Source organism: Biomphalaria glabrata, chromosome 12 (assembly GCF_947242115.1).
Source record: "Biomphalaria glabrata chromosome 12, xgBioGlab47.1, whole genome shotgun sequence".
In the NCBI taxonomy this organism is placed as follows: domain Eukaryota; kingdom Metazoa; phylum Mollusca; class Gastropoda; family Planorbidae; genus Biomphalaria; species Biomphalaria glabrata.
Window position 1 is genome coordinate 37,003,538 of NC_074722.1, and position 25,604 is coordinate 37,029,141.

Here is a 25,604-nt window from a genome sequence, read left to right on the forward strand (position 1 = left end):
TTGATATGTACGAAATTATAAACAGAAATACTCTGGCGTGCATTTTCTAGTGGTCCAGTGGTTCATGATGAGTTTTGCCCCCCTGACATTTATGGACACTGTCAAAGCGTGGGGAGAGAGGGGGGCTCATTTCTTTGTATCCTGTGACAGTTTGCGTAATCAAATCCCTCCACTTTTGTTCAGGTCATCTGTTTCTGTGGCCCACGGTTTACGAGAGTGTCATATGGCCAACACAACGACCAACCTGCCTTTACTTTCCCCAACAAATGTTAGGTACCCATTAGAGCTGGGTGGACTCAGAGGCACACAAAGATCCCGAAGTCTTCACCAGGATTCTAAGCAGGATATCATTTTACGTTATCCGGCTAAAAAAAAATGTATTTGGACGCCCCTTTCTTCGTACTCCCCCCACCCCCCAACCATACATTGACGGGTGACTTTAGACAATGAGTCATGTCTTATAATATGACCGAACCAGCTCAGAATTCGTGTCTTTGTAGAATAAAGGAGTTCCAACCAGAGTGTCGACCTGTACAAGTACTAACTCCTTGGCTTGAGGAAGTGTAGTGATTTTTTTTTTTTAAAAAGGAATTCTCAATTCTAACGGGGGGAAAAAAGTGAGTTTGAAATGCCTTTTAAAAGACATTCCAACAATTAATGTGTGAACAGCCAATGCATGTGTGAGAACTAACTACAGTTATGAAAACAACAGTCGTGCCGCGTAGAGTTCTTCTTTATTAATATATATAGATTTACATTAGATTTATATCGCACCCACATTGCTCCATATCGCTTTCCCATCATTTTATGTCTTAAAGCTTTATATATATATTAACGGTGGAGGTGGGTGGTCTACAAATTTGTTACGCTTTGTTTCAAGGGAAAAAGGGGGGGGGGGGTCTGAAGATTCATTACGTAGCAAATTAAAAAAAAAGAATTCAGATGAAATAACAGGTGTAGTGGTCTCTTGACTTTTGCGGGTCCAACATTTGTGAAAGGGCTATACTTTGGGTTTTAAAAAAATATAAATGGAAAAATACTTTGAATTTTATTTTACCACCAGTAATATGTAGGCCTACAGTATTGGGGGATGAGAGGGGTACTGAACACGTCATCGAAGTGCCGAAAGAGGTCGATCAGCCTTAACTCTTTCTCTCCGTAATTATTTACCACATTCTGGTGGAATCAACGTTGGTATCGTCAGTTAGCAGAGAAAGAGTTAAGATTCTTAGCAGCTTTAACATTTTTTTCTCCCTAAAACGTTTTAATATAGATCGTTGAAAAAAAAAAGCGACAGATAAGAGGACTAGATCTGAATCTATAGGGGATCGCACAAAATAAGCCAATAGACTAGAATCTAGCTTTACTGACACACTTTTTTTTTAATTAGCAAGAGAAGTAACTTCTAAACAATTTTTCTGAAGATAAAAAAACATTCTTGGCCTTGTTACTCTTCATTCTGTGAAGGTGTCTTTAGTCCACGAATTTTGTTGACCATGGCAGGAGACGGGAAATGAAGCGGGATGTTCAAGCGAGGGGTAGTCACTTGCTCGGCCAGGGCGTTGCGAAGTGGGGCAGCAAGCTGGTTCTCAATTTCTTGGATCAGTCGCAATTTGTTTAGCAACTGGGTGCGGAAATACTGGCCCACTTCTTGGCTGAAATTGAAAAAAAACATTTATAAGTCTGATCATCTTTCATGTCATAGAGATGGGAGACTATCTATTATCTTATCTTATCTCTTAAATTACAGACGTTACTTAAAAAGAGAAGATAACCGTGTCCTACGTTTATCAACGTGTTATTTAATTAGAGACTTAATGTCTACTAAGTCATTTTGGCTGATTCAGGCAACCCATCCATAGTCTAATGGCACCAGAAAAGAAGGCGCTCTTGAACGAATTCGTCCTAGCTTAAGGGATAAGATTTTTTTCAGAAAAACATTTCTGCCTTTACTTGGGAATAAAGGTTTACTAATTAATTACTCCAATAGTTCGTGGATAACCTACTCAGGCCTCGAGGACCACTGCTGCCTAGTCGTGCGGTATGCGCGCTGGACTGTCGTTCTAGTGTCGCAATGGTCCCAGGTTCATACTCTGCACGCTGCCATCCCCCATCCTCCTGCGGCAGGTTTAGGCTAGAAAGTAGATTATCTTCAACTCTGAAGGAACACCCGAAACATGTCAAACATTTGACAAACATTTCACTGTTGGGGAAAGACTGTATTAGGAGAAGGCCAAATTATAGGAAGCTAGGCCAGCTCTTATAGCTCCAACTGAAACTCTTCAGCAATTAGAATCTAATAAAAGTACCTTAGAATGAAGTCTATAACACTTTCCGACCTTCGTGTTTTAGAGACTTTTGTAAGTGTCATAAAAAACAATGCAAATATTTGTATCCGGTTTTTAGAACTTAAGGGAGAGAGGTCGAAGACAGTAATGTCTGATTGTGTTATAGGCAAGACATTAAAAAAAGGCTGTTTGTTTTTTACAAAGCTTATATCAACTCACTCCGTCTGTCTGGGTCAAATTTTGTACACGTTATTTCTCCCCCTTCCCTTTCTCGGATCAAGTTATAACTTTGCACAATTATTCATAGTCCCTAACAACACATGAATCAATCAAAAATTAATAAATTAATAAAAATTATTTTTTTTTATGTAGAAAAAGATAAATAAATCTAACAGTGTTGAGATATACGGCTGTATATGTGCATTTATTTCCCGTTTATATTATATTTTTTTAAATATTTTTTTTAGCTTGATTGTTATATGTTTAAAACGTTCTTTCAGAGTTGAAATTATTACATCCTACCCGGGAAGGTCAAGGGTGGGGCTCGAGCTAAAGACCTTCAAGACGACAGTCTAGAGCGCATACCACACGACCATGCAGCCATCAAGTTTGGAAAAAAAGGGGGGGGGGGGAGAATCATGTACTACAATGTACAAGAAATTTTTTTATTTTTTTTTTGTGTGTACTAATTTCAACAACAAAATCTAATCGTTATAAAAAATCGTGTCAGCGCCTCGCGACAATTTCTCAAAACAGGAAATGAACAGACAACAGCAAAGTTTCTTAGAAATCTGGATTAGAATGAAAACTTGAAATCGAATTTGGCATATGATAACATTAAAACAAAAAGCTACTTCAGGACAACTTCAGGTCAAGTTAATATACAGAGATATTCATTCTAGGTTGGTAAGAAATTTGCTAAAATATTGGGACAGATAAAAGAAAAACAATAACTCTGGTCTAGAAAACTTTTTAACTAACCAACTTTCTAACTTCATTTATTGAAGATTTTCATACTAAAGAATACTCGCAGTTGTCTGATCTTGGTCTACACTTTGATCCTCAATGTGATTCTACAGTGCTAGAAATAGGCATCATTATATTAGTATCGCATATTATATCACATCGCAAAGGAAGAGAGTAGAGACAGGATAAGTATGGCGATTGGATGACCTGCTAACTACTGTCGATAAAAAGAAGAGGCAGATAGAGAAAGCGATGGGAAGACAACATAAAATAATTGACGGGCCTGCCATTGAAAGAGGTTCTATCCAAGGCAAACAGACAGAGAGGAATGGAGAAAGACGGTCAACGGATCTTGAATAGTGCCCCAACGGTCCGACAGACTAAAGGATAGGTGAAGGTGATAGGATGATATAGATCAAGGGTTCTCAACCTGTGGGTCGCGACCCCTTGAGGGGTCGATTGACGATTTGTCAGGGGTCGCCAAAGACCATCGAAAATATGGATTGCATTTTGTGTATTCTTCTATTGCTGGGGGGGGGGGTCGCGGCAGAGTCGGGGATAGTAAAAAGGGGTCGCCGAGCTTAAAAGGTTTGAGAAACGCTGATATAGATAGTAAGCAGTGCTCCTTTAAGCCTCAGAATCGAAGACATTGTTATAATTATTATATATTTCTATCACAGTTTTTTACAAAATGTATTGTTGATCAATGCTTTCCTATTGTGTACATCGGATACACCCAAAAAAAAAAATTTGCTATTTCCGGATTAGCCGCCATTTTATGAAAAATCTTCCCTACTTACTATCTGGCTAGGTCCAAGTAGAAACTCTTGATAGCAGCTTCTCTGAATTCTCGCAGACGTGTCTCCATAAGCATTATGTTCTCCATCACTGGCACTGGCAGAACTACAAGATTTAAAAATATAGTGTGAGTCCTGGTTGGTAAAGTATAAAGTAAAGTAAAAGTAGTAAAGTAAAGTTTCCCCCTTTCAGACCTTGTGGTCTATAGGGCAGATGATGTAAAGGTCATCTGTTTCTGTGGCCTACGGTTAACGAGGGTGTCATGCGGCCAGCACAACTACCAACCGCCTTTACTTTTCCCCAACTAATGTCAGAGCTGGGTGGACTCAGAGGCGCAAGATTATCCTGAAATTAAAAAAATCCTAGTCTTCACCAGGATTCGAACCCCGGTCCCCGGTTCGGAAGCCAAGCGCTTTACCGCTCAGCCACCGCGCCTCCCTGGTTGGCAAAGTAGATACCACAATGTTTAAGGGAAGTAATTACGGACAGGGGCGGGCTGGATGTCAAAATTGGCCCGGGCTGGATGTCAAAATTGGCCCGGGCATTTCTATACCATACCGTTTGTAAATCATATGATGGGCATACAATTCTACCTGTCCTCAAAATCATTATGGTAAAATGTTTTACATGTTTCGGATGTTCCTTCAGAGTTGAAGATAATTACTTCCTAATCCAAACCTCCCGCAGGACGACGGGGGATGGGAGCGGGCAGGGTTTGAACCCTGGACCATCGATAAATCTGAACGACAGTCCAGCGCGCAAACCGCACGACCAGGCAGCCATCCCGACCAGGCAGCCAGTAAGTTTGATAAAGTACCCCTTGCAAGCCTTGCGATCTATGGGGAAGATGATGTAATGGTCATCTGTTTTTGTGACCCACACAACGACCAACCACCTTTACTTTTACCCAGCTAACTTATTAGGGCTGGATGGATCCCGAAATTTAAAAAAATCTCAGTCTTCACCAGGATTCCTCGGTTCGTAGGCCGAGCTTTTCCACTCAGCCACCGCGCCTCTTGACTGCGCGTGTAGGCTGTTACATTAGTTCGTAAAATGTGTTCGATTAATTTAGTATTACACTGTAGAGTCTGTAGAAGATTTTTTTTTTAACACAACGCCAAAAGGGTCACTTTTATAAGAGAGTAGGCCTATTATTAGACCTTTAACAATTCAGTAGTCTCATAGTGGCATCCATGTGGCCATTTCGGTGGCCCTATCGGCCCATTTGCGTACCGACCCACCTGGCATTTGCCCAAATGTCCATTTAGTTAGTCCGCTCCTTGTATCATATGAAATTTGTTACAATTATGTAGGCCCTACTTATGTATTTGTTTTCTTGAATTTTTGTTTGTTACTTTTTAAAACTTTACAAAAGAAATTAAATTAAGGCGAAATCAGGGGGCGTAATTAAACACACATTTTATATGTCGTCTGTTTAAATAAATTATAAAAAAAAACAATTTGCGAAATATTTTATCAAAATTTATATTAAAGACTTGGAAATATGTGTTTGCAAAAAAAAAAAAAAGGTATTGTTAATTAAGAAAAGTTAGAGCAATCTGTTCCAAGGGGAATAACTCTTTTATTGTTTTATTATTTTCTGTTACACACAAGTCGACTATATAGTATCGTTTGATATCAAATACTGAATGTTCAACATTACTTGTAATTTTAAATAAAATACAGGGAGACAAAAATAGTTCAGTCACTGTCGTGACACCGCTAAGAAAAATCAGTTCAATTTAATTGTTATATACCTTGTGCGCTATCGTACAAATGTTTGCTCCATCATCATCATCATCAAACTCCATTTGAGTGAGGGCTTGAGAGGCTCAAACTCTCTCTTGCAAAAGCCCTGGACAGAAGCCCTGCTGTCTTGCGTAGTGCATGAATGTCGCCATACAGGTCGAGAATTTTGGGTTTCCCAGACCTGTCGAGACGGAGATCAGCAAGTCTGGGGCAGTCAAACAGAATATGAGGCACGGTTTCCTCTTCCTCCCCGCAGCGGGGGCACCGTAAATCGAAATTTGGCCATAGCCGTGAGAAATATGAGCCAACAGGACAATGGCCTGTCCTGCACTGTGCTATAATAGCTTGCTCAGGCCTGGACAGCCTCCACCACGGGGAAGTGCGGTCAGGGCGCCTCATGCGCTTCCAGACTCCACGGGCTTTTTGGGAATTGTCCCAACACTCAAACCACTTTTCCATTTCTGTTTTTTGAATTATAGCCAAAGAATGATGAAAACTTACAGCCTGTTCAGTGGGTGGAATTTGCCCTCCCTGGTGGGCCAAGGAGTCTTCAATGGTGTTGCCAGTCACACCTATGTGACTCGATACTCACTGCATTATTACAGGGGTGCCATAGCGTTGTTTTATGTTGTGTGAAGCCATCATGACACTGTCGATATTGGGAGGCCATGGTCAAGGGGCTTTGCAAAGCCTGTAGTACATATTTTGAGTCAGTGATCACAACAATCTGTGTTCCCCTCAAATGTCCCTCGCCGAGTTGAGAGTCAATGACTTTTAAGGCTTCACAGACTGCCATGGTCTCCGCATCGAAACTGCAAACACTACCACATGGTCCATATATTTTGACTGAGTGAGAGCCAAGAAAGTCAACGTTTGCTCTAATCATGTAATGTGTTTTGTAATGCACAATTGTAAAACAAATTTCCTCACGTATAAAAAACTTTAACTTACCAACTGGCCCCCTGGTGTTGATAGTTGGCTGATTGGCTGTTAAGGGGGGGAAAAGTAAAAATGTCAGTTTTTTTTCATTGCTAAACCTAAAATAACAATAATAATGATAATAATAATAATAGAGAATGAATACTATTTCGTTTCTATCATAATAATAATAATTACACTGCTTGAGAATATTTTGCCGATCTCATTTCTCTTTTGTAAAATGCCAAGATTTTTTTTTCCATTCTATTTCGCTAAACAATTTAGTTGGCTGTTGTTTTATTATATATATGGCCAATATATATATATATATATGTGTGTGTGTGTGTGTGTGTGTGTGTATGTATGTATGTGTGTGTGTATTTAAATTTAAGAGCGTAAAATGATATTATATTTAAGATAGCATATGTAAAAGCTAGGACTGAAAGTCTGAATTAAGAGAGAAACTAAATTCAAAACCATTTCCAAAGTTCAATAACTCTTTGCACATCTCTCCACAATCGTCTGCAAAGCTTTTCACATTTTATTAAAATTTAAAAAAAAAAACAGCATGACTTTCTTTCATAGATCGCGACATCCGATGCTAGTTAATAAAAAAACTATAACTCAATGTTGTTGAACTCATAAGTGGACATGATTTCATGTGGCATCTTCACTATTAAAATATAATTTCACGTCAAAAGATTAATGTAATTTGTTATTTTGTTGGTAACACAGAGTAAGCATCATTCAGATAATTCTATCTTGAAACTATACGCTAGAAACACGTGTTTATTTATTGTTCAGCACCGACCTGACTGTCCTTGCATCATTCTTGGGTCCTCTGTGGGTCTGGAATCATATTCGTTCATTCTTGGCTCTTGGTTAGATTGACTTCTCTGATCCTGAGGTGTGGGCAGTGGAAGACCTGAGTTCAAATCTTTTATTTAGATTTTTTTTTATCTACAAACATTATTTCAGTGCCTACCACTAGGCTCTGTTCTAGAATCGAAATGTAACAGAAAAAGGCAATATGGTCATGTTATTACCCAATGGAACAAGGAATATGCCTTTATCTTTGTTGTTTCTGGGTATTTTATTTGGTTTTGATTTGTATTTGAAGATTATGGTTCAATGTTTTATGTATAATTTGTACTTTACTTTTAAAGTCTTCTATCCTGAAGGCTTTCTAAATTTAGTGATTTTTACTAAAGATGTCTGTATTATATAAGATAAGATAAGAAGATGTCACTCTAATCAAATGTGAATATTCGTTTGTTATAAATCTCACTGTTTTAGTTTGTGTCTGTTCTATATAGTATTTTAATCAGTGGCGTCACTAGGGGGGGTGCGGGGGGGGGTGAGGTCCGCACCGGGTGACACCCACCCTAGTGACGCCACTGATCATAATACATTTTTTTTCAATCTTTGTCCTTGGGCCCATTTTCTAGGTACGTAAGAAAGAATTGCTTTTTTTCTTATCTAACAGAGAAAGTCAAGTTTGAATATTCTTACCGCGCATTTGTTGCATTGCCAGGGCGTCCTCCTCGAAGTTTCTTGTTCTCTGGAGGTAAGAGTTGATGTTCTCTTCACTGGGCTGCTCCTGTTGGACTGGCACTGGGGCGGCTTCATATTGCCCACGCTTGTTCTGCACTGCAGATTCGTCGTCTCCTCTGGCGGGGTATGCAGTTTGCTGCTGTTGTTTCTGTGCCTGCAACATCTGTTCCTGCTGGCGGGCCAAGAGAATTTGTTGCTGTTGGCGCTGAGCGAGAAGTAGCTGTTGCTGTCTAGCTTGGAGGAGTTGCTCACGTGTTGGAACTGGTTGTTGCTGCTGCTGTTGTTGTTGTTGTTGCTGCTGTTGCTGTTGTCTCAAAGCTTCTTCCCGCTCCTGCATCATTTGTTGGTACTGCTCGCGGCCTGGATGTTGTGAAGATTGTCTCCATCCTTGCTGTTGGGAGTTGACCATCTGTTCATACTGCTGTCTTGTATTCAGCTGTTCGTACTGCTCTCCGCTCATTTCTTGAGATTGGGGCATTGGCTGTTGGGAGATCATTGGCTCATACTGTCCTCGGCCCACGCCCTGATATTGGGGCACTGGCTGTTGTTGATCAGGAATCTGCTCGTATTCCTCTCGGGAGGAAACTTGAGGTTGCTGTCTCAACTGTTGCTGTCTAGAAATCATCATCTGTGCGTACTGCTCACGAGTTAGGGCGTGGGGCTGTGGTACCTGCTGCTGCTGGCCGTTCATCAAGTCACCCTGCACCTGAGGCTGATCCTGAGCTGGCTGTCTCATTCCTTGCTGCTGACTCTGCATCATTCGTTCGTATTGCTCCCTAGACAGCTGCTGAGCGGCCTGCTGTTCTGCTGCTTGCTGTTGAGCTGCCTGAAGCTGAGCTTCACGCTGCTGTGCTGCCTGACGCTGTTGGGCGTAGTGCAGTTTCTGCTGGCGAGCGATGGCCGAACGGACGTACTGCTCCTGGGCTGCAACTTGCGCTTGCTGAGCTGCGATCTGCTGCATCAGAGATTCCTGCTGGCGGAGGGCTTCCTGTTGTCTGAATATCATTTGCTGTTGACGCTGGGCGAAGAGATCCTGTTGTTGTCTAGCCATCATCATCTGCTCATACTGCTCACGTGACATACCTTGAGGAACTTCCTGTTTGTCATCTTTAGGTGAATCTGTGACGACATCAGCAGAAGGGACTAAGGGAAAAAGTAACGGGAAATAAAAACACAGATGTTGTATTTCTTTTTAACCCAAGACATTATTGACATAACCAAATAAGAATATTTTTTTCACATTTGAAAAGTCCACAATGAGTAGTGCCAACACTTAATGAAGATCCTGTCACCAAGTAATGTGAATATAAAAAAACAAAAACAAAGGGAGGTCCAATGAAACACGGAGGGGAACTGGTAAAAATATGGTGGCCCCAACTTTCCAGTTGGCCTGGATCAAACCGGCACCTTCGACATAGGTCAAGGGAGGTCACGATCAAACGCGCTAACATTCGGAAGCCTCAAGCGAGAGTTAATCATTACCTAATGATAATGATTCTCCTTCCAACCCCTTAAAAAAAAAATTAAGTTACTTCTGCTGTGCTGTGTTTTAGAAATAAATAATAATATTTAAAAAAAAAAAATATCTTGAAAATGTACAAAATATTCATTGTATAACTATAACTTATATACTTTTCTTTTTAGTTTGAAAGCTGACAAATTGTAAATTGTGCGGTCCTAAGACTGATTCTACAAGGATGAGGTCCAGTATGGCGTCCGTCGAAATCAATGGGTCAGCTCTGGTCGGTATGTTAACAATAACAATACTACACACCTGTGTGAATTCACTTGGCCTAAGGCCTAAGTGTGATCAGCTCTCCTCCGAGAGACACTGGCCCATTTGGAATTCAGAGGGGAAAAAAAGGGCGGGGGGGGGCGAATTTAGAAGAGAGAAATCTAATTTGTGTAGCGAAATAAATAAAAATACTCCTTTTAAAAACTTTTTAAAGAACCACACAATTACCTATACGTGTCGCAATACTACAAGATGTATGTCCCTTTTCTATATAAACCCAATTAATTCCCACTAATTAATTAACCATTTCTTCATTTTATGATTGATTCATGCAATGTCATCGACAATGAACTATTGTGCAAAGTTTCAACTTGATCTGCAAATGAGAAAAAAAGTGTAAAAGAACCAAGACAGGCAGAATACAAAAGAAGACAGGCAGATTGAGTTCATAATAAGCTTTGTATTAAGATAAGATTATATTATTGTCCCAAACAAATGGACATTCAGTTCGACAACAGTAGCCCACCTCAGCATTACTACTATACTAGTCAGGGGCGTACTGGATGTCATAACTCTGATATTACCATACCACAAGCTGCGTGAGCTTTAAACAAAATAGGCCTTTTATGTTGTTTGGTAATCGCATAGAGGCAGTGATGCTCAACCTCACTCGGACGGCGGGACATTTTAATATCCGACACTTGAGTCGCGGGTCATATGAAGAAAAAATAAAAAAAATATAGCCAATTATACAATAAACCAATTTTTATTAGAAACCCGTGAATCTAGTATTTACATTAATTCATGAGAAGTTTATCCTAAACTACTTTTTAAGTATCCGGCTGCATAGTTGAGATGCCAAGTTGAAGAACTGAATCTAGAATTCTAGATGTTCGTCTAAGAGACGATACGATTACGTAGCATTGGTATCACACGATTCATCCCTGAAAAAGTTTGTCCCACTAATACGTGCCTGTATGTATTGGGAGCAGATGAAGAAAACTGTTCAGAATCGAGTTCGGTGGAGAGAGGTGTGGTTGCGTTGAAGTCAGTAAGTCAGTTATTGTGATCATCCATAACACTTGTTTTCGGAGATTTCGAAAAGGTTATGCAAGAAACACGGAGTAGAAATCAATCCTCTGCATCACTTGAAATTTATCAAGCAAGGGTGTCTAGTTTGTAAGTCTATCGGTTTCAGTTGTAGCTCTGCCTGGGCATTTGGCACATTAGCAGCAGATGGGTTTTAGAAACGACGAATATTGTTCAATATGAACACTATCATCATCACATGGTCCGTAGATTTTGTTGGTGAATAATTCAGCGAGACCACAGAGGCTCGGTTCCATTTGACCTCTAAAAACTATTGCTGTCAACCATAGTTGTGGCACCATCAGTAGTCACTCCCACTAATTTCTCCAAGGGAAAAAGATTCTCTGTGATGGTTGAAACTTTTTTGTCAGTGTTTCGCCACTTGCGATCCCATGCATGCTCCAAATAGCTACTACTTATCTGATTTCAAACTTTTGTTTTGATCGCGAATACATACCAAAATTTTGAGCGGTATCAGATATGTCGGTAGACTCGTCAGCAGCAACAGAAAATAGACATGCAGCCGACTCATTTTTCTTCTCATTTTAGGTAGATATTCTCATCCATCCTCCACTCTAGGTGTAATCTAACTATGGCGTCTCAAAGCTGTTTGATGTTATGTTTTTTAAAGGGAGCCACTCTTTCTGTATAAAACAAATATATTGGCTCACTATCGGTACCAATCCATTTACTCTAACGTAGGGAAAGATATTTTTAAAACTTTTATGGGACAATAGATTTTCAACACTTTCTGCCGACGTTTCGGCGGGCCGGATAGAACCACGTCGCGGGCCGGATGTGGCCCGCGGGCCGTACTTTGGGCATCACTGGCATAGAGTGTAGAAAGGATTAAAGCTTACTAGAAGCACAGCATAGGGGCACAAGCTGAACCATTTCTTTACAGACAGTGTGCCCACCAGTACCACTCAGTCTATAAACACCTATATGTATAAATCTCTTCTTCCCTCAACTGTTTAAACGAGTATTAAGAAGTAAAGGAAATATCACTCTGCGGATAGTCCACGAGAAAACAAGAAGGGGGTGGGGGGTGGGAGAACACGTAGTCACAAAATACCAGGGCAGGACCGTTGCAATATCACACTTTTTTTTTTATTCTACCTCCCGTTAAAAAAAAAAGGGGGGGGGGTGGAGTAATCTACTCTGTAGTAACTATCGAAGCGACAGAGCACGCTCAAGAGTTTGGACACAATGGAAAGATCACTCTTTTATTTTTGCAACTCGGGCGGAGGGAGTTATCCTATCTTTTATAAAAGGTAAGGCGAGGGCCAACCACGTAAACGGAACCTTGCTGTCAGCCAAAGTGGCCCATTCGGCATATGGCCATATTACAAGGTCTTCGGGGCTTACAAAGAGGCAACAGTTCCAGGAGAAAAAGAGGAAGAGGTAAACAGAGAAAACGATGAAAAAGCAACATACAAGAATCTATCCAAGGCGCGGTGGCTGAGCGGTAAAGTGCTAGACTTCCGAACCGGGTTGTTATTGAACAACAAATATCTAATCAAAGTCAGAAACTCATCATATACCTCTATTCAATAATCAATCCGTAACACTTTACTCAATGGACCTCATTCACCAATCGCAAACAAACAGCATTTAGCCACGTAGTGCTCTATCTCTTCTATATAAGTTACGATCTCATGTTTATTTCATGATGGTTGTCTCGTGACAGTTTTTTTTCCGTTGTTTTATCAATAAGATCACGTGACTAAATGTTGTTTGTTTACAATTGGTGAATGAGGTCCAAGTTCTGTCTCTCAACTTCACCGACAGGCCTAGACCTTCAACTGTCATTCTGTAGTCCTGACCTCACGTTACCCCCGCTAGGCTGACCCATTCAACCACTGGACAGGTACAGGACAGTGGCGCGAAACTTAAGGGTGACACTCATACTCTACGACAAACACACCCACACCGAAATTCTTTCACAACACCGTGGTAAGTGAAAGTCTGACCCGTGAAAAACATAGGGACCGCCGTATTTTTTATTAATAACTAGTCGACCCACGGCGTAGCATACGCCGCTATTTTGCAGGGCCAGCCTTAAGGGGACATACGAGTCGGAAAATGACGAATTTTTAATTTTTTTTTCGATTTTTTTTTCTTTCAGATTTTGAAAATTTAACCTTTTTTTTATATGAATCATATTATATTTTAGCATAAAAATGTTTGTAAATATGTGTATTTTGACTTTGAACATGTACACCTTTTGGTGATTATTTACAAATTATCGAAATTTATCAATGTTTACACCTTGGATACGATATTACCTATCTAACAAAACTAGGACCACGATACATCAAAAGAAAGGTCACGATCCGATTTATATGTTTATCTGGGGTTCAAACTAATGGATTTATATGTTTTTTTGTAATTCGTATTTTTCCGAGCTATATAATCTACGGAAACTTCCTTATATGGCACATCGGCAAAACTCGGAAAAAATCGACTAATCAGAATGTGCCGTTTCATCCGGAAAAGGCGTTTCAAAATGGCCGACAGCGTAAACACATTCTTGTAGTGAAAGTCACTGAAAGCCTTGCACAAGACAGTTTCAGTTGTTTGGTATTTGTAAACACCAATGAAAATATCTTTTACATTAAAATGCCTCGACCAAAGGGACGAAGAATGCTAGAGAAGCTCAATAAAGCAAGAAATGTTATGCTATCTGACAAGCTGCGTGGAAATTCGTCTAGGTCTAGTTTAGATCGAGCATCAGAAGGACAACGTGGTGCATCCAGATCGAAATTAGACCGTCTTTCAATAAATACTGATGTTCCAAGTGATCTAGATCTAGATCTACAAGAAACAGAGCAATTATGGACTATTGCTAATACTAATCAGCTTACTGATTTGATGTCGGATGCATTATGCCCTAATTGTTTTCAGTCAAGTTTGACTATTAGAGTTATAAAAGATGAAAACATGGGGTTCGCATCAAAGTTGAAGTTATGTTGTAGATCTAGTAGTTGTGGATATACTAAATCAAAGTTTTCATCTCCAAGAATACAAAAAAGTAACTGTTCAAATGTTGCATTTGAAATAAACACCAAGATGGTTTTATACAGCCATGAGATAGGAAAGGGTTTCACTTCGCTGCAGACATTTAGCAGCGTCCTAGGAATTTCTGGAATCAGCCAGAGAGCCTTTAAAGACCATGATAATAAAATCACAGGTATGTTAAATTACACAATAATCTACTATTAGAATTATTTCTTTAAAAATGTTAATCTTTACCATATAAAAATTATAGATCTAGACCTAGTAACTATAGATCTAGAATCTAGTCAATCTTTACAAAGTTCTAACTTTTGATAAAAAATACATGTAGTATGATCACTATGATGTAGCCAATGTAGGCTCTCTAGAGATCTAAATCTTTTTTTTTTTTTTAAAGTTTATATATATTATATATATATTTATAAATCAATTTAATTAATGTTTTTTGTTTTTTTCTTCAGACTGTGAAGTGGAATCTGGGGAAGACATGCTCTACCGCACAGCCAACGCCATACGTCAAGCTTATGCAGAGACGGATGATGACATTAGGGAAGCCATTGAACGAGGAGAAAACCCTTTGATTGACATTTCAGTCAGTTATGATGGGACCTGGCAAAAGCGAGGCTTTACATCGCTTTATGGTGTAGGTGTCTGCATCGATTTACTAACAGGTCTTGTTGTCGACTTCGATATTAGATCTAAGTACTGCCATGCATGCCACATACAGAAAGCTGAGAGCATGAACGCAACTGACCTCGCAGTTTGGAAAGAACAGCATGATTGCTGTACTAATCACCACAAATCCAGCAAGTCTATGGAACAGGACAGTGCTGTAATTCTGTGGAATCGTTCTGTGGCAAAATATAATTTTAGATATGTGGAGATGCTGAGTGATGGAGATTCTTCTGCTTTTAAAGCTGTGCTTGAGTCTAAGCCATATGCTGATAAAGCTGTTACTAAACTTGACTGTATCAATCATGCCCATAAACGTATGGGGACAGCGCTTCGAAAACTTGCCAAAGAAAGCCATCTTGGTGGCAGAGGAGTTGGCAGGTTAACAGAAAAAAAATGTGACAGTTTGCAAAATTTTTATCGTGGTGCTATAATAGACAATATTCCAGATGTGTCCAAAATGAGGAATGCTGTTTGGGCAGGATTATACCACTCCATGTCTACAGATACTGAACACCATCATCGACAATGTCCACTAGGAGAAAATAGTTGGTGCTGGTACCAACAAGCTGTTTCGTTGGGACAAGACCCTGACAGCCACTCTAATCATAAGGCATCAACATTTTTGTCTCTAGAGGTGGCTCACAAGCTAATTCCAATTTATCGAAGAATGTCAGATGAGTCCTTGCTTCAACGAATGGCTCATGGTGGTACTCAAAACAACAACGAAAGCCTTAATGCTATGATTTGGACGAGATGTCCTAAAACAAGTTTCATGGGACTTGGCAGAGTGAAAGGCAGTGTTGCTAGAGCTGTGTCAATATTTAATGCTGGCGCCAATGAATTAATTAACGTGATGAATAAGATGCATATTGATGTTTCTTATGTAACATTAAATAATTTAAAAAAGGTCAATGATAAAAGAATTATTCAGTCTGACACTACTAGCCAAGAGGATTATAGAAAAAGAAGAAAGACTGTTTCTTTAACACGGTTTGAAAAAGTCAGAGAGGAATTGGCCAAAGATGGGAATGTATATGGTGCTGGTGCTCATTAGCAATACTACTGTCAATATTTTTTTGTATTATATAATTTTTTTTGTTTTTATTCATTATTGTTAGAGCATATTGACAGTTTAGTTGCTGTTTTAATTATTTGAAACAAAAATGTAATAACTAATTTGTAGCAAAATTTAAACAACACCATCTGATTATGTTTATGTAAATAATATAGATCAACAAACTTTTTCAAATATATTATGATACCTTAATTCAAGAGAAAATGTTAGCAAGTTTTATCTAAAATGACAATTATATATATGCTATCTAAAGAACTCCCTAGATGAATAGTAGAGATATAACAGAACTACTGAACAGTTATCATGAGTTTCAGATTTTGAGTTAGCGCTTTTTTCTTATTTGACATTGTTATATATATGACATTTTTGTTCATTTTAATCTTCTGTGAACTTCAAGCAAGCTCTTTTCTTTAGTATTTAATATTTATTGTTGCAAATTCTTTGGGTTTTTAGATTGCACACCGGTACATCCTACATTCTTATCAATTTTTTTTTTCTTTATGGTTGCTAAATGTTATACCCGGTATATAATATATTATTTTATAATGTAATCTGGATGGAATATACTAAATAGCTATTTTTAAAAGCTGCTATACTAAAGTGTAAATAACATATATTTGCTATTCAGTGATTTTCTGAATAAATTTTTGTAATTGAATTTTTTTTTTCTTTTTTTGTATTTTTGTATATATCTCTATCTGCCAAACGCTAAGGCTCTGAAACTACTTTTGGAACTTATTTGATATTTGGCATAATTATTCTGTACATATATATCTACATATGCATGCAAAAACTTTTTGATATTTGCGTAAGTTGGATTTTTGTTTGAAATACTACTCTGTAATACAATTGCGTACAATTTACGTTTTATTTTCCCAATTAGTTGCTATACTTATATGAAATTTAGAATATGCTCTTTACTAAATATAGCTATTTTTATTATGTTTTCAGATACTTATTATACTAACCTATAAATTACATGCATGTTATCTAGTATTTTCCTGACAAAATTTTTGTAATTGAAATTTTTTTTTTTTTTTTTTTTTTTCATTTTCTTCTTTTTTTGTTTTTGTATTATACCTCTATCTGCCAAACGCTAAGGCTCTGAAACTACTTGAGCTACATACTTCATATTTGGCATACTTTTTCTGTACATAGATATCTAGAAACGCATGCAAAAACTTTTTGATATCTCAATAAGTAGATTTTTTGTTTGAAATATTACTCTGTAATACAATTGTGTACAATTTGCGTTTTATTTTACCAATTGGTTGCTATATTTATATGAAATTTAGAATATGCCCTTTACTAAATATTGATATTTTTAAAATGTTTTCAGATAGTTATTATACCAACCTATAAATTACATACCTGTTATCTAGTATTTTTCTGACAAAATTTTTGTAATTGAAATTTTATTTTGTTTTTTTGCATTTTCTCCTTTTTTTGTTTTTGTATTATATCTCTATCTGCCAAACGCTAAGGCTCTGAAACTACTTGAGCTACATACTTCATACTTGGCATACTTATTCTGTACATAGATATCTACAAACGCATGCAGAAACTTTTTGATATTTGAAGTAGTTTTTTTGTTTTAGCGTTTCAAAGTTTAGAATTATGAAATATTTATGTATTTTTCATGGTTGCAACACTAAAAAAATCATTAAAAAAAGACAATAAAAGATAACAATATTTCCCTTCATGCGTTTTTAATACTTGTCATGTATGATATTTGTGTGTAAAAATTATTAATTTATCTTAAGTATTTTTTGAGTTATAAGCTTTTAATTATAGTTTGTTTGGCGGCCATCTTGGATTGTTTCCATGACAACCAGTAAAGTTATAAAGTCAAAAACTATATTTTTTCAATTGTTTAATTAAGTACTATTAAGATAATATAAAATATTTAGTCTAAATGGAGAACTTTTTTTTTTCCTTCTTTCCGACTCATATGTCCCCTTAAGGTCACTACAACCTATGCGATCGCAGTGGGTGGGTCCCACTCTCCTGATTTACCAGGAGCTTCTGGAAATCTCCTGAAATTGCAAAATATACGAAAAGTACTGGAAATCTCCGGAAATTATTAAAATATTTTGAAAACTCATACAAATCTCCTGAAATATATAGTCAAAAATTGTCATTTTGGGGTGTCATTCAATATGGAAAACGCCAATCCTACGTGCGATAAAAAAAAAACGGCATTATGCAATACCCGTAATTGTGGAATTTGGTGAAAGATGCTTCTCGCGCCTCAAACTTAAGAAGAATTACTCAACAATTCTCGTACATAGATTGAAACATTTGGTAATTCTTGCTATTGAGCGTGATCTATGTAGAAATATAATTTTTATGATATACTGTATGACTTCGCTACAGGCAAGGCTCGTAAAGTAATTCTGTACGTAGTAAAGAATGAATAAAATGCATATACGAATTTATTTTCTAACACAAACTCTTAATTTTCACTTATTATCCGTATCCCTACCCTAACGTGGCCCCGCTAAATCAGTTTCGAATAGGGCCCCACAATGGCTAAGTCCGTGTGTAAATCTAGTCCGACTTGCAGAAATAAGAATGATCTTTCCATTGCGTCTTGGTGTACTGTTGAGCCATGAAGAGAATTGTATATATAGATAATGTAAATTTATAAAACTCGTTAAAAAACATAATGTAGGCTGAAGGCGCAGTGATAACAAACATAAACACGATTGTACAAATGGCTAAATGATCTAAACTATTTTGTTATTTCATTTGAAAATTGTTTTTGTTACGTTACAAATATTTAGATCCCCCTTTGTAATAAATCGTAACAAATTTGTATACCCCCTCCCAACTTTAGCCGTTACGTAATATCCGGACGTTCCCGTACAGATTATTGTCCAACACTTTCCATGTCAATGCAAAGGGGAGTTAATTCAACTAACCTCCCTTGTCTTCTGTTTGCAAGACAGCCGGCTGTGGTGAGGAGACAGGGGAATCTTGGGAAGGAGTTGTCAATTCCTGTGTTGGAGCTACAGACTCCTGTTTGGGAGCTGTGGTGTCTTGTTTGGGAGCTGTGGTGTCTTGTTTGGGAGCTGTTGTGTCTTCTACAAGGTTTGTAGATGAGCGAGCTAGAAGTTAAAAAAAAACAAAACAAAAAAAAACAATATAAAAAAAAATCTTTTTAAAAAACAAAGCTTATTTGAAATGAAAAGCTAATTACTGCTATTTATTAGAAAATTGCAGGGTTTAGCTCTCTTTCTGCTATAAAAAAATAATTTAGTTTATTTTTGGATTGATTCGTTTATTTTCATCGACTATGAATAATTATGCAAAATGTCAACTTAATCCGAGAATGGGAAACGTAATAAGGGAATTCAATTCATATCTACATCCACATTTCTCATTAAGTAGCATTTATTACCCTTATTTCGAGATCAAATAAAATGATTAATCACCAAGAACTAATTAACTAATTGCTTTTTTTTTTTATTCATTCACGTCTTGAATAATTGTGCAAAGTTTCAACTTCATCCGAGACTGGCGTTCAGCAAACACAACTCTGCTCGAGTCGGGTGTCGAACCTCGACCCCCCTTCATAGGTAGCCAAGCCGAGTTCAAGCGTTAGGGGTATCTGGGAGAAGGTTTTTCGTGCTGCCTTTAGGCGCTCAGCAAACACAACTCTGCTCGAGTCGGGTGTCGAACCTCGAGCCCCCTACATAGGTAGCCAAGCCGAGTTGAAGCGTTAGCTACAGTCTAAATCAAATTAATTGTAAGTGATATTATATTCTTAGGTCTTAATCATCTTAAATAATCTGGATATAAAATATATAAACAACACTGGGTTTATACTTACCCAGTTTTTGAGGAGCCTGGATTCCATTTTCTGCTGAATACAAAATGTAATTTTTTACATATATATATATATAAATTCGGATGGTATATATTGGATGTAGATTTTATTTGTCATTTTGCTATTAATTTTGTTATAAATATTGTTAGATTCGAATCGCAAATTTCATTTAAAGTTAGGCTAATTAATTATGTGTGCAGGCTAATTAATTTAGAGTGCCGATTTGACTTTTGTTTTTCTGATCTCATTTATGCCCTCTCTTGCGATGAATTATCTCCCTTGCAACATTTTGGGTTTTAAGCTGTATTATTTCCCTTGCATCATTTGTTTTGTAATCCAGTGGCTCCAAACTTTATTTCGGCTGGTATAGCAAATTGAATGAAAATCAAGAAGACTTATCACTATTTCATTTATAAGTGACTTGATCAGTCACTCCAGATTCTGCCCGCCTCAAGACGAAACCAATAACCAGTGACTCATCTGGGCGTATTCATTGACTTCCGAGACAACAGGAGCCGTATATTCTCAGAAACCATTGGCCATTTATTATCAGCACTAAGCATTAACAGTATATCATCATCACTAACCACTTGCCATATAACATGACCACTGACTGGCACTGACCACTTGCCACATAACATGACCACTGACCACTTGCCACATAGCATGACCACTGACCACTTGCCACATAACATGACCACTGACCTCTTGCCACATAACATGACAACTGACCACTTGCCACATAACATGACCACTGACCACTTGCCACATAACATGACCACTGACCACTTGCCACATAACATGACCACTGACCACTTGCCACATAGCATGACCACTTACCACATAACATGACCACTGACCACTTGCCACATAACATGACCACTGACCACTTGCCACATAACATGACCACTGACCACTTGCCACATAGCATGACCACTAACCACTTGCCACATAACATGACCACTGACCACTTGCCACATAACATGACCTCTAACCAGTCGGTTTATTATGTTCATCCATGGCACTGCATTTGTATGCGTTGTTATGTAGCTTCTGAGACCTATGTGGGCTCGAAACAATAGGCTGCACATTGGGCAAGTATTCCAGCTGGAGCATTTTAGGGATAATAATAATAATAATAATAATAATAATGATAATTTTATTTATAAAGTGCTGTTAACAAACATAATGTAGGCTGAAGACTGTGATGAAATTACAAATATAAACACGAGAGCTAAAATGACAAACTAATCTAAAACAAAAAGTTTTAAACAGGCAGGTCTTAATGTTCTGCTTGAATGTAGTGTAGCATGTTGTCTGTCTATGTTGTCTATGTGGGCTGGGCATCAGGGCTGTGTGGATGCTAATAAGGCCCACTTTTGTTTGTATCGTGACAGCGCTGCGTCATCTCTTAAAATTCGCTGGTTTATTTATTTATTTGCAGCATATCATATTTTTTATTAGCTTATTAATATTTGCATAACTTGAATTATGTTTAAAACCCCTCAGTTGAACCATATTGTTATAAACCTGGTGGTGAGACAGATGTCATGTTTTTTAGACTATGCCAATGGTCAGCTCTAGACGAGCGGTCAACCGAGATGAGTGACAGTACACGCCAGTTCGGCAAGGGCCTGTGTCGTCACGCAAGTCACGGCGAATGTAATGAACCTGAGTGGTCAAGCGGCGTTCCATCCGGTTCTGTAGGGACTCTATATAAGAGCGAGTGAGTTAGAGCGGCGCCTTCGACACACTGTGTGCTAAGTCAGTCCGGAAGAGGCTTGGTTTTTGAACATTCAGAATAATGTTGTTGCCAACTGTACAGTATTTGTGATGTATTTGAAATCAAACTGTTACTTTGGAGCCCTGAGTTGTGAGGTTCTTTAAGTTTGTTGTGTCGTTTGGTGCAATTTGCAGAGAGCCTGGATAGTTGGAGATTCGTAACAATATTAAACAGGCAGGGGAACTAAACCTCAAAGGAATGTACCGATATACCAAATATAAAAAATATCAAATATTAAACAACGCTGAGTTCTGGCGTTCGTTTTGACGTCATGAAGTATGATTGTCAGCCTCGTTTTAAATACGGCATTTCCACCCCCCTTCCCCCACTTTCACAATGTTACACACACACACACACACAACTATACATTCTAAAAAAAACAACCAACTCATCACCTTAACAAATGAACCTTCCACTAATTTTACATTGCTATAAAAATTTAGCCCGGGGCTTCGACCCCAATCAGCCGTCTCAGCAATGTACACACATAAAAATCAGCCACATCTCGTCTGATGTTTGGTGTAAGCCTCGTCAGGATTCAAAGTTTTCATGAGCTGTCATTGAGAATTAACTCCCCCTGGGGGGGGGGATGACTCTGCAAGCTTTTACGAGCAGACGAGCTTCCCAATTTAACAGATTTCATCCCTTACAAGTTGATTATACATTTACAAGCCAGATCATACAACAATAAGAAACGTTTTAGATAAAGAAAAGATATTTTAAAAAGCAAGGCCCACTTAACTCTTTCTCTCCTGACCGACGATACAAACGTTGATTCCATCAGAATGTGGTAAATAATTACGGAGAGAAAGAGTTAATTTGGTCGAGCATCTTATCTTATAAATTACAGACGTTCCTTCTTAACAGAACATAATTACGTCCTACGCGTATCCAAGAGTTAATCTTGTCGTGCACGTTAATTAGAGACTAATTTAAGATTAATTTGTAAACGAATACTCATTTTCCTAGAGAACTATATATTCAAAATCTAGGGGACATAGCGTAGATAGGCCTTCAAAAAAAAAAAGATGATGATTAGGCCTATATATTATGTTACAATTATATACCATACGCCTACCGTAGCATTTAAAAAAAAAAATAAGCCGGAAATAGAGAAGCGACGTGGCCGGCTACTGGCAAGAAAGGGGGAATTATCTTTTTTTATTGTCATATTTTCAAGTATAAAAAATCATTTTGCACTTGCATGGTATTTGTAAAAGTAAAAAATACATCATTAATGTTTTTGAAAATTAAGTGACGTCATTTTATCTTCTAACTGGGGTAGGGCTATTTCATACTGTTTTCGGGGGAAAGCTTCTGCGACAAGATCGGTTCAGAAAGACTTAGGGCACGTTCCTTGTTTCATATGCTATGACGAATGTGAACAAATATTCTTCCCTAGTGCAATTAGACCATGGAATGGTTGCCTGAGTCAGCCAGGAAACCCAATGACTTGGCAGAACTTAAGTCATTGGTTAACATTTTATCTTATCTCTATATAATACAGACGTTACTTCAAAAAAAGAAGATGATTACGTCCTACGCGTCATGCATTTAGTCATGCATATCAACCAATGACTTAAATTCTGCCACGTCACTGGTTTTCCTGGCTAGCTCAGGCAACCCATTCCATGCTCTAATAGCGCTAGGGAAGAAGGAGTATTTGTACAAATTAGTCCTAGAATATGGGACATGCATGACTAGATTGACCTAGAAACACATAATCATCTTTTTTTAAAGTAAAAGTCTGTATTTATAAGATAAGAGGAAGATGCCTTGGCTAATGCGATTCTAAAAAATCTAAAATCTCTTCTTATTTTTTATGTCAGAACAGACTCAACAGACCGATTTGTACCCAGTGTGCCCGCCCAGTGGAGCCCCATCGTTCTGATGACGTCATTAGCACAAACAAGCAAGACGTCTGCTGAATTCGAGGATGCTTTTACGATGATGAATCCCGTGATTCCCATCACATTTTTAATTTAACTTTTTAATATTGACATGCGCTCTTTTGGCAGCAAAAAAAAAAAAAATCGAAGAAACTTAAAACTTTAACCTAGAGAGCATATGAAACGCAATCCAGTGGCGTAACGAGGGTATGCAGCCGTCCCGGATTCGGAGCCTAGGGGACGCTACTATGGATATCAAACCACTAAATATAATATCGCATGACGGCAGTAGTATCTTCTCATCTTTGGGTGGTGCTGGGATTAAAACATCAGAAAAACTCAAGAGAATGCAGTGAATAGAGGCTATAGTGTATTATATTTTCTTATTTTTCAATAGACCGTTTGATACATTGTTTAAAGTTAAACAACTGACCTAAATACGTGGCGTATTTAAGCTGAATAAATCTGAATTAAGAAAAGTATGACTACGTCTGCAATAGCTGAATAGGACACACATGCAAACTATCTTTTAAAAGAGTTCTAAGTCACTCACCTGCCTCTCGCTTGACCACATGTGGACGAGCCCAGGCCGCATAGACAAATAGAACCAAACAGATAAAACTTGAAACCCTCATCTAGAAAAATATGTCGAAAACATAATGAAACATATAAACATCTCCCCTTTAAACTTGTAGCTTAGCACGCATTCATATTTTTTTCAATTTGTATTGTTTCTTATATACATTAAAAATACAATATTTACTCGCCCGGATTGAGCAAGTTATATAAAAATATGTTTTAATATGTTTAGTAATCTAAACATTCATATTTTGTTATTAAAATAAGAGAGAACTACATTGGCCTGTCTGTTGATCGAACCCACGACATTCGTTTTATTTGCGCTTTGTGCAAAATTTTAGCTTGAAAAGAAAAATCTTTTTCAGGTTTTTTACTTGTCTTTTACCCAAAGTTATCAACCTTTTGACTATGAAGAAAGAGTGAGTTAATAGTAGAAAAGAAAAAAAAAAGTAATCTTTCTTAGATGGAGATTTTCACTAAAAAACAAATGTAAAGGACACTAAATTGAAGTCACTGTTGAGATATGATTTTAACAATATCTCACTGCATAGAGAATTTATATGTCTAATTTAGACGAATGAAATTCAAAACTATAAAATTTCACATTTTAAAATTTAAATAAATATTCATGTTTCTTTGCTCCACGTATCTTCAATGTAGTTTAAACTAGCAGAATAAATTATTTACTTATTCAAGCAAGTAAAATCTTAGTAGGCCTATATAAACGCAAAATACCATTAAAAGTGGTTAACTGACTGATCTATAATTAGTACAACGCAACACGATGTGTAAAAATCGCCCACTAGGCCTATATTAAATCTCAAATATTATTATCCAATAACTTATCCATCAAATTACTTCTAGTGAATGGGTTTAAAGAATAAAAGAACAAAATATTCCAGCACAAGATAGAATTACATTAAAAAGTTGTCACCTTATGTTGTGAAACGACTATTCAGATGTGAGCACCGGGGAAAGGGCACTAGTCTTCATTTTATAGCTTGGGGGCCCTCACTACCTCCACTGCGCGCCTTATCAATCAATCTTAATTATGACAGTTGATCTTTTTTTCTCACATGATCGAATCACTTGCTAATTAAATCTTCCTGCTTCATACTTAACCCCCTCTCTCTCGAGAGAAGCTATCATCCAGGGGAAACAATCACTAAGGGTTTGAACCAGTGACAAGGGCTACAGAGCTGCAGGCTCTATCAACTGATTGTGACTCATGCACACAACGGGCATAATTATTTAATATATTCACGTGTCGTATTTCCATTGGTCAGCTCAAAAGCAAAGGTATTAATGCGCACTAAATATTCAAACTACGATGTAAACTTACGCCAGAACTGTGTAGTAGAGAGATGCCAAGTCTGCACATTGAATGCAATTTCTCTGAGTACCATACAAGAATTAGATTTGGTTAAACTTTTGAAGGCAGATACTTCTACCCCCCCCCCCTTTTTTTTTTGACGGACATAGAACATATTTTACCTTTTACCTTATTCTGTTGGACCGTTGGGGCACCACGCAAGATTTGTCGACCGTATTTCTCCATTCCTCTCTGTCTTTTGTCTTAGAACTTCTTTCAATGGCAGGCCCGTCCATTCATTTATGTTGTCTTCCCATCGCTTTCTCTGTCTGCCTCTTCTTCTT

The 25,604-nt window shown here is 37.8% G+C and overlaps 2 protein-coding genes across 5 annotated transcripts; one reads left to right on the forward strand and one right to left on the reverse strand.

Annotated features, from left to right (window-relative positions):
* Nucleotides 1-1,356: 1,356 nt before the first annotated feature.
* LOC106076398 (putative uncharacterized protein DDB_G0271606) lies at nt 1,357-25,010 on the reverse strand. 4 transcript variants are annotated; one of them, XM_056006012.1, is made up of 9 exons: nt 24,883-25,010; nt 23,923-24,004; nt 19,701-19,730; nt 18,790-18,975; nt 8,232-9,416; nt 7,531-7,644; nt 6,753-6,788; nt 4,055-4,157; nt 1,357-1,655 (listed from the first exon to the last, which is right to left on the reverse strand). In XM_056006012.1, the coding sequence occupies exons 2-9, from the start codon at nt 24,002-24,004 to the stop codon at nt 1,448-1,450; spliced, it is 1,944 nt and encodes a 647-aa protein (XP_055861987.1). In that variant the 5' UTR covers nt 24,883-25,010; the 3' UTR covers nt 1,357-1,447. The 4 variants fall into 4 exon arrangements, with proteins under 4 accessions (XP_055861987.1, XP_055861985.1, XP_055861988.1 ...); XM_056006010.1 differs by having other exon boundaries at nt 19,701-19,733; XM_056006013.1 differs by having other exon boundaries at nt 24,807-24,889.
* On the forward strand, nt 13,179-17,562 carry LOC129922033 (uncharacterized). The gene is made up of 2 exons (XM_056006014.1): nt 13,179-14,290; nt 14,577-17,562. The coding sequence occupies exons 1-2, from the start codon at nt 13,720-13,722 to the stop codon at nt 15,842-15,844; spliced, it is 1,839 nt and encodes a 612-aa protein (XP_055861989.1). The 5' UTR covers nt 13,179-13,719; the 3' UTR covers nt 15,845-17,562.
* Nucleotides 25,011-25,604: the final 594 nt, after the last annotated feature.

Coding starts and splice junctions, on each gene's coding strand:
- LOC129922033 (XM_056006014.1), top strand. CDS start 13,720: ATGCCTCGACCAAAGGGACGAAGAATGCTAGAGAAGCTCAATAAAGCA. Junction 14,291..14,576: donor CCATGATAATAAAATCACAG/GTATGTTAAATT, acceptor TTTTTTCTTCAG/ACTGTGAAGTGGAATCTGGG.
- LOC106076398 (XM_056006010.1), bottom strand. CDS start 24,004: ATGAGGGTTTCAAGTTTTATCTGTTTGGTTCTATTTGTCTATGCGGCC. Junction 18,976..19,700: donor CCAGGCTCCTCAAAAACTGG/GTAAGTATAAAC, acceptor TTTAACTTCTAG/CTCGCTCATCTACAAACCTT. Junction 7,645..8,231: donor GGCAATGCAACAAATGCGCG/GTAAGAATATTC, acceptor ATTTGAACTCAG/GTCTTCCACTGCCCACACCT.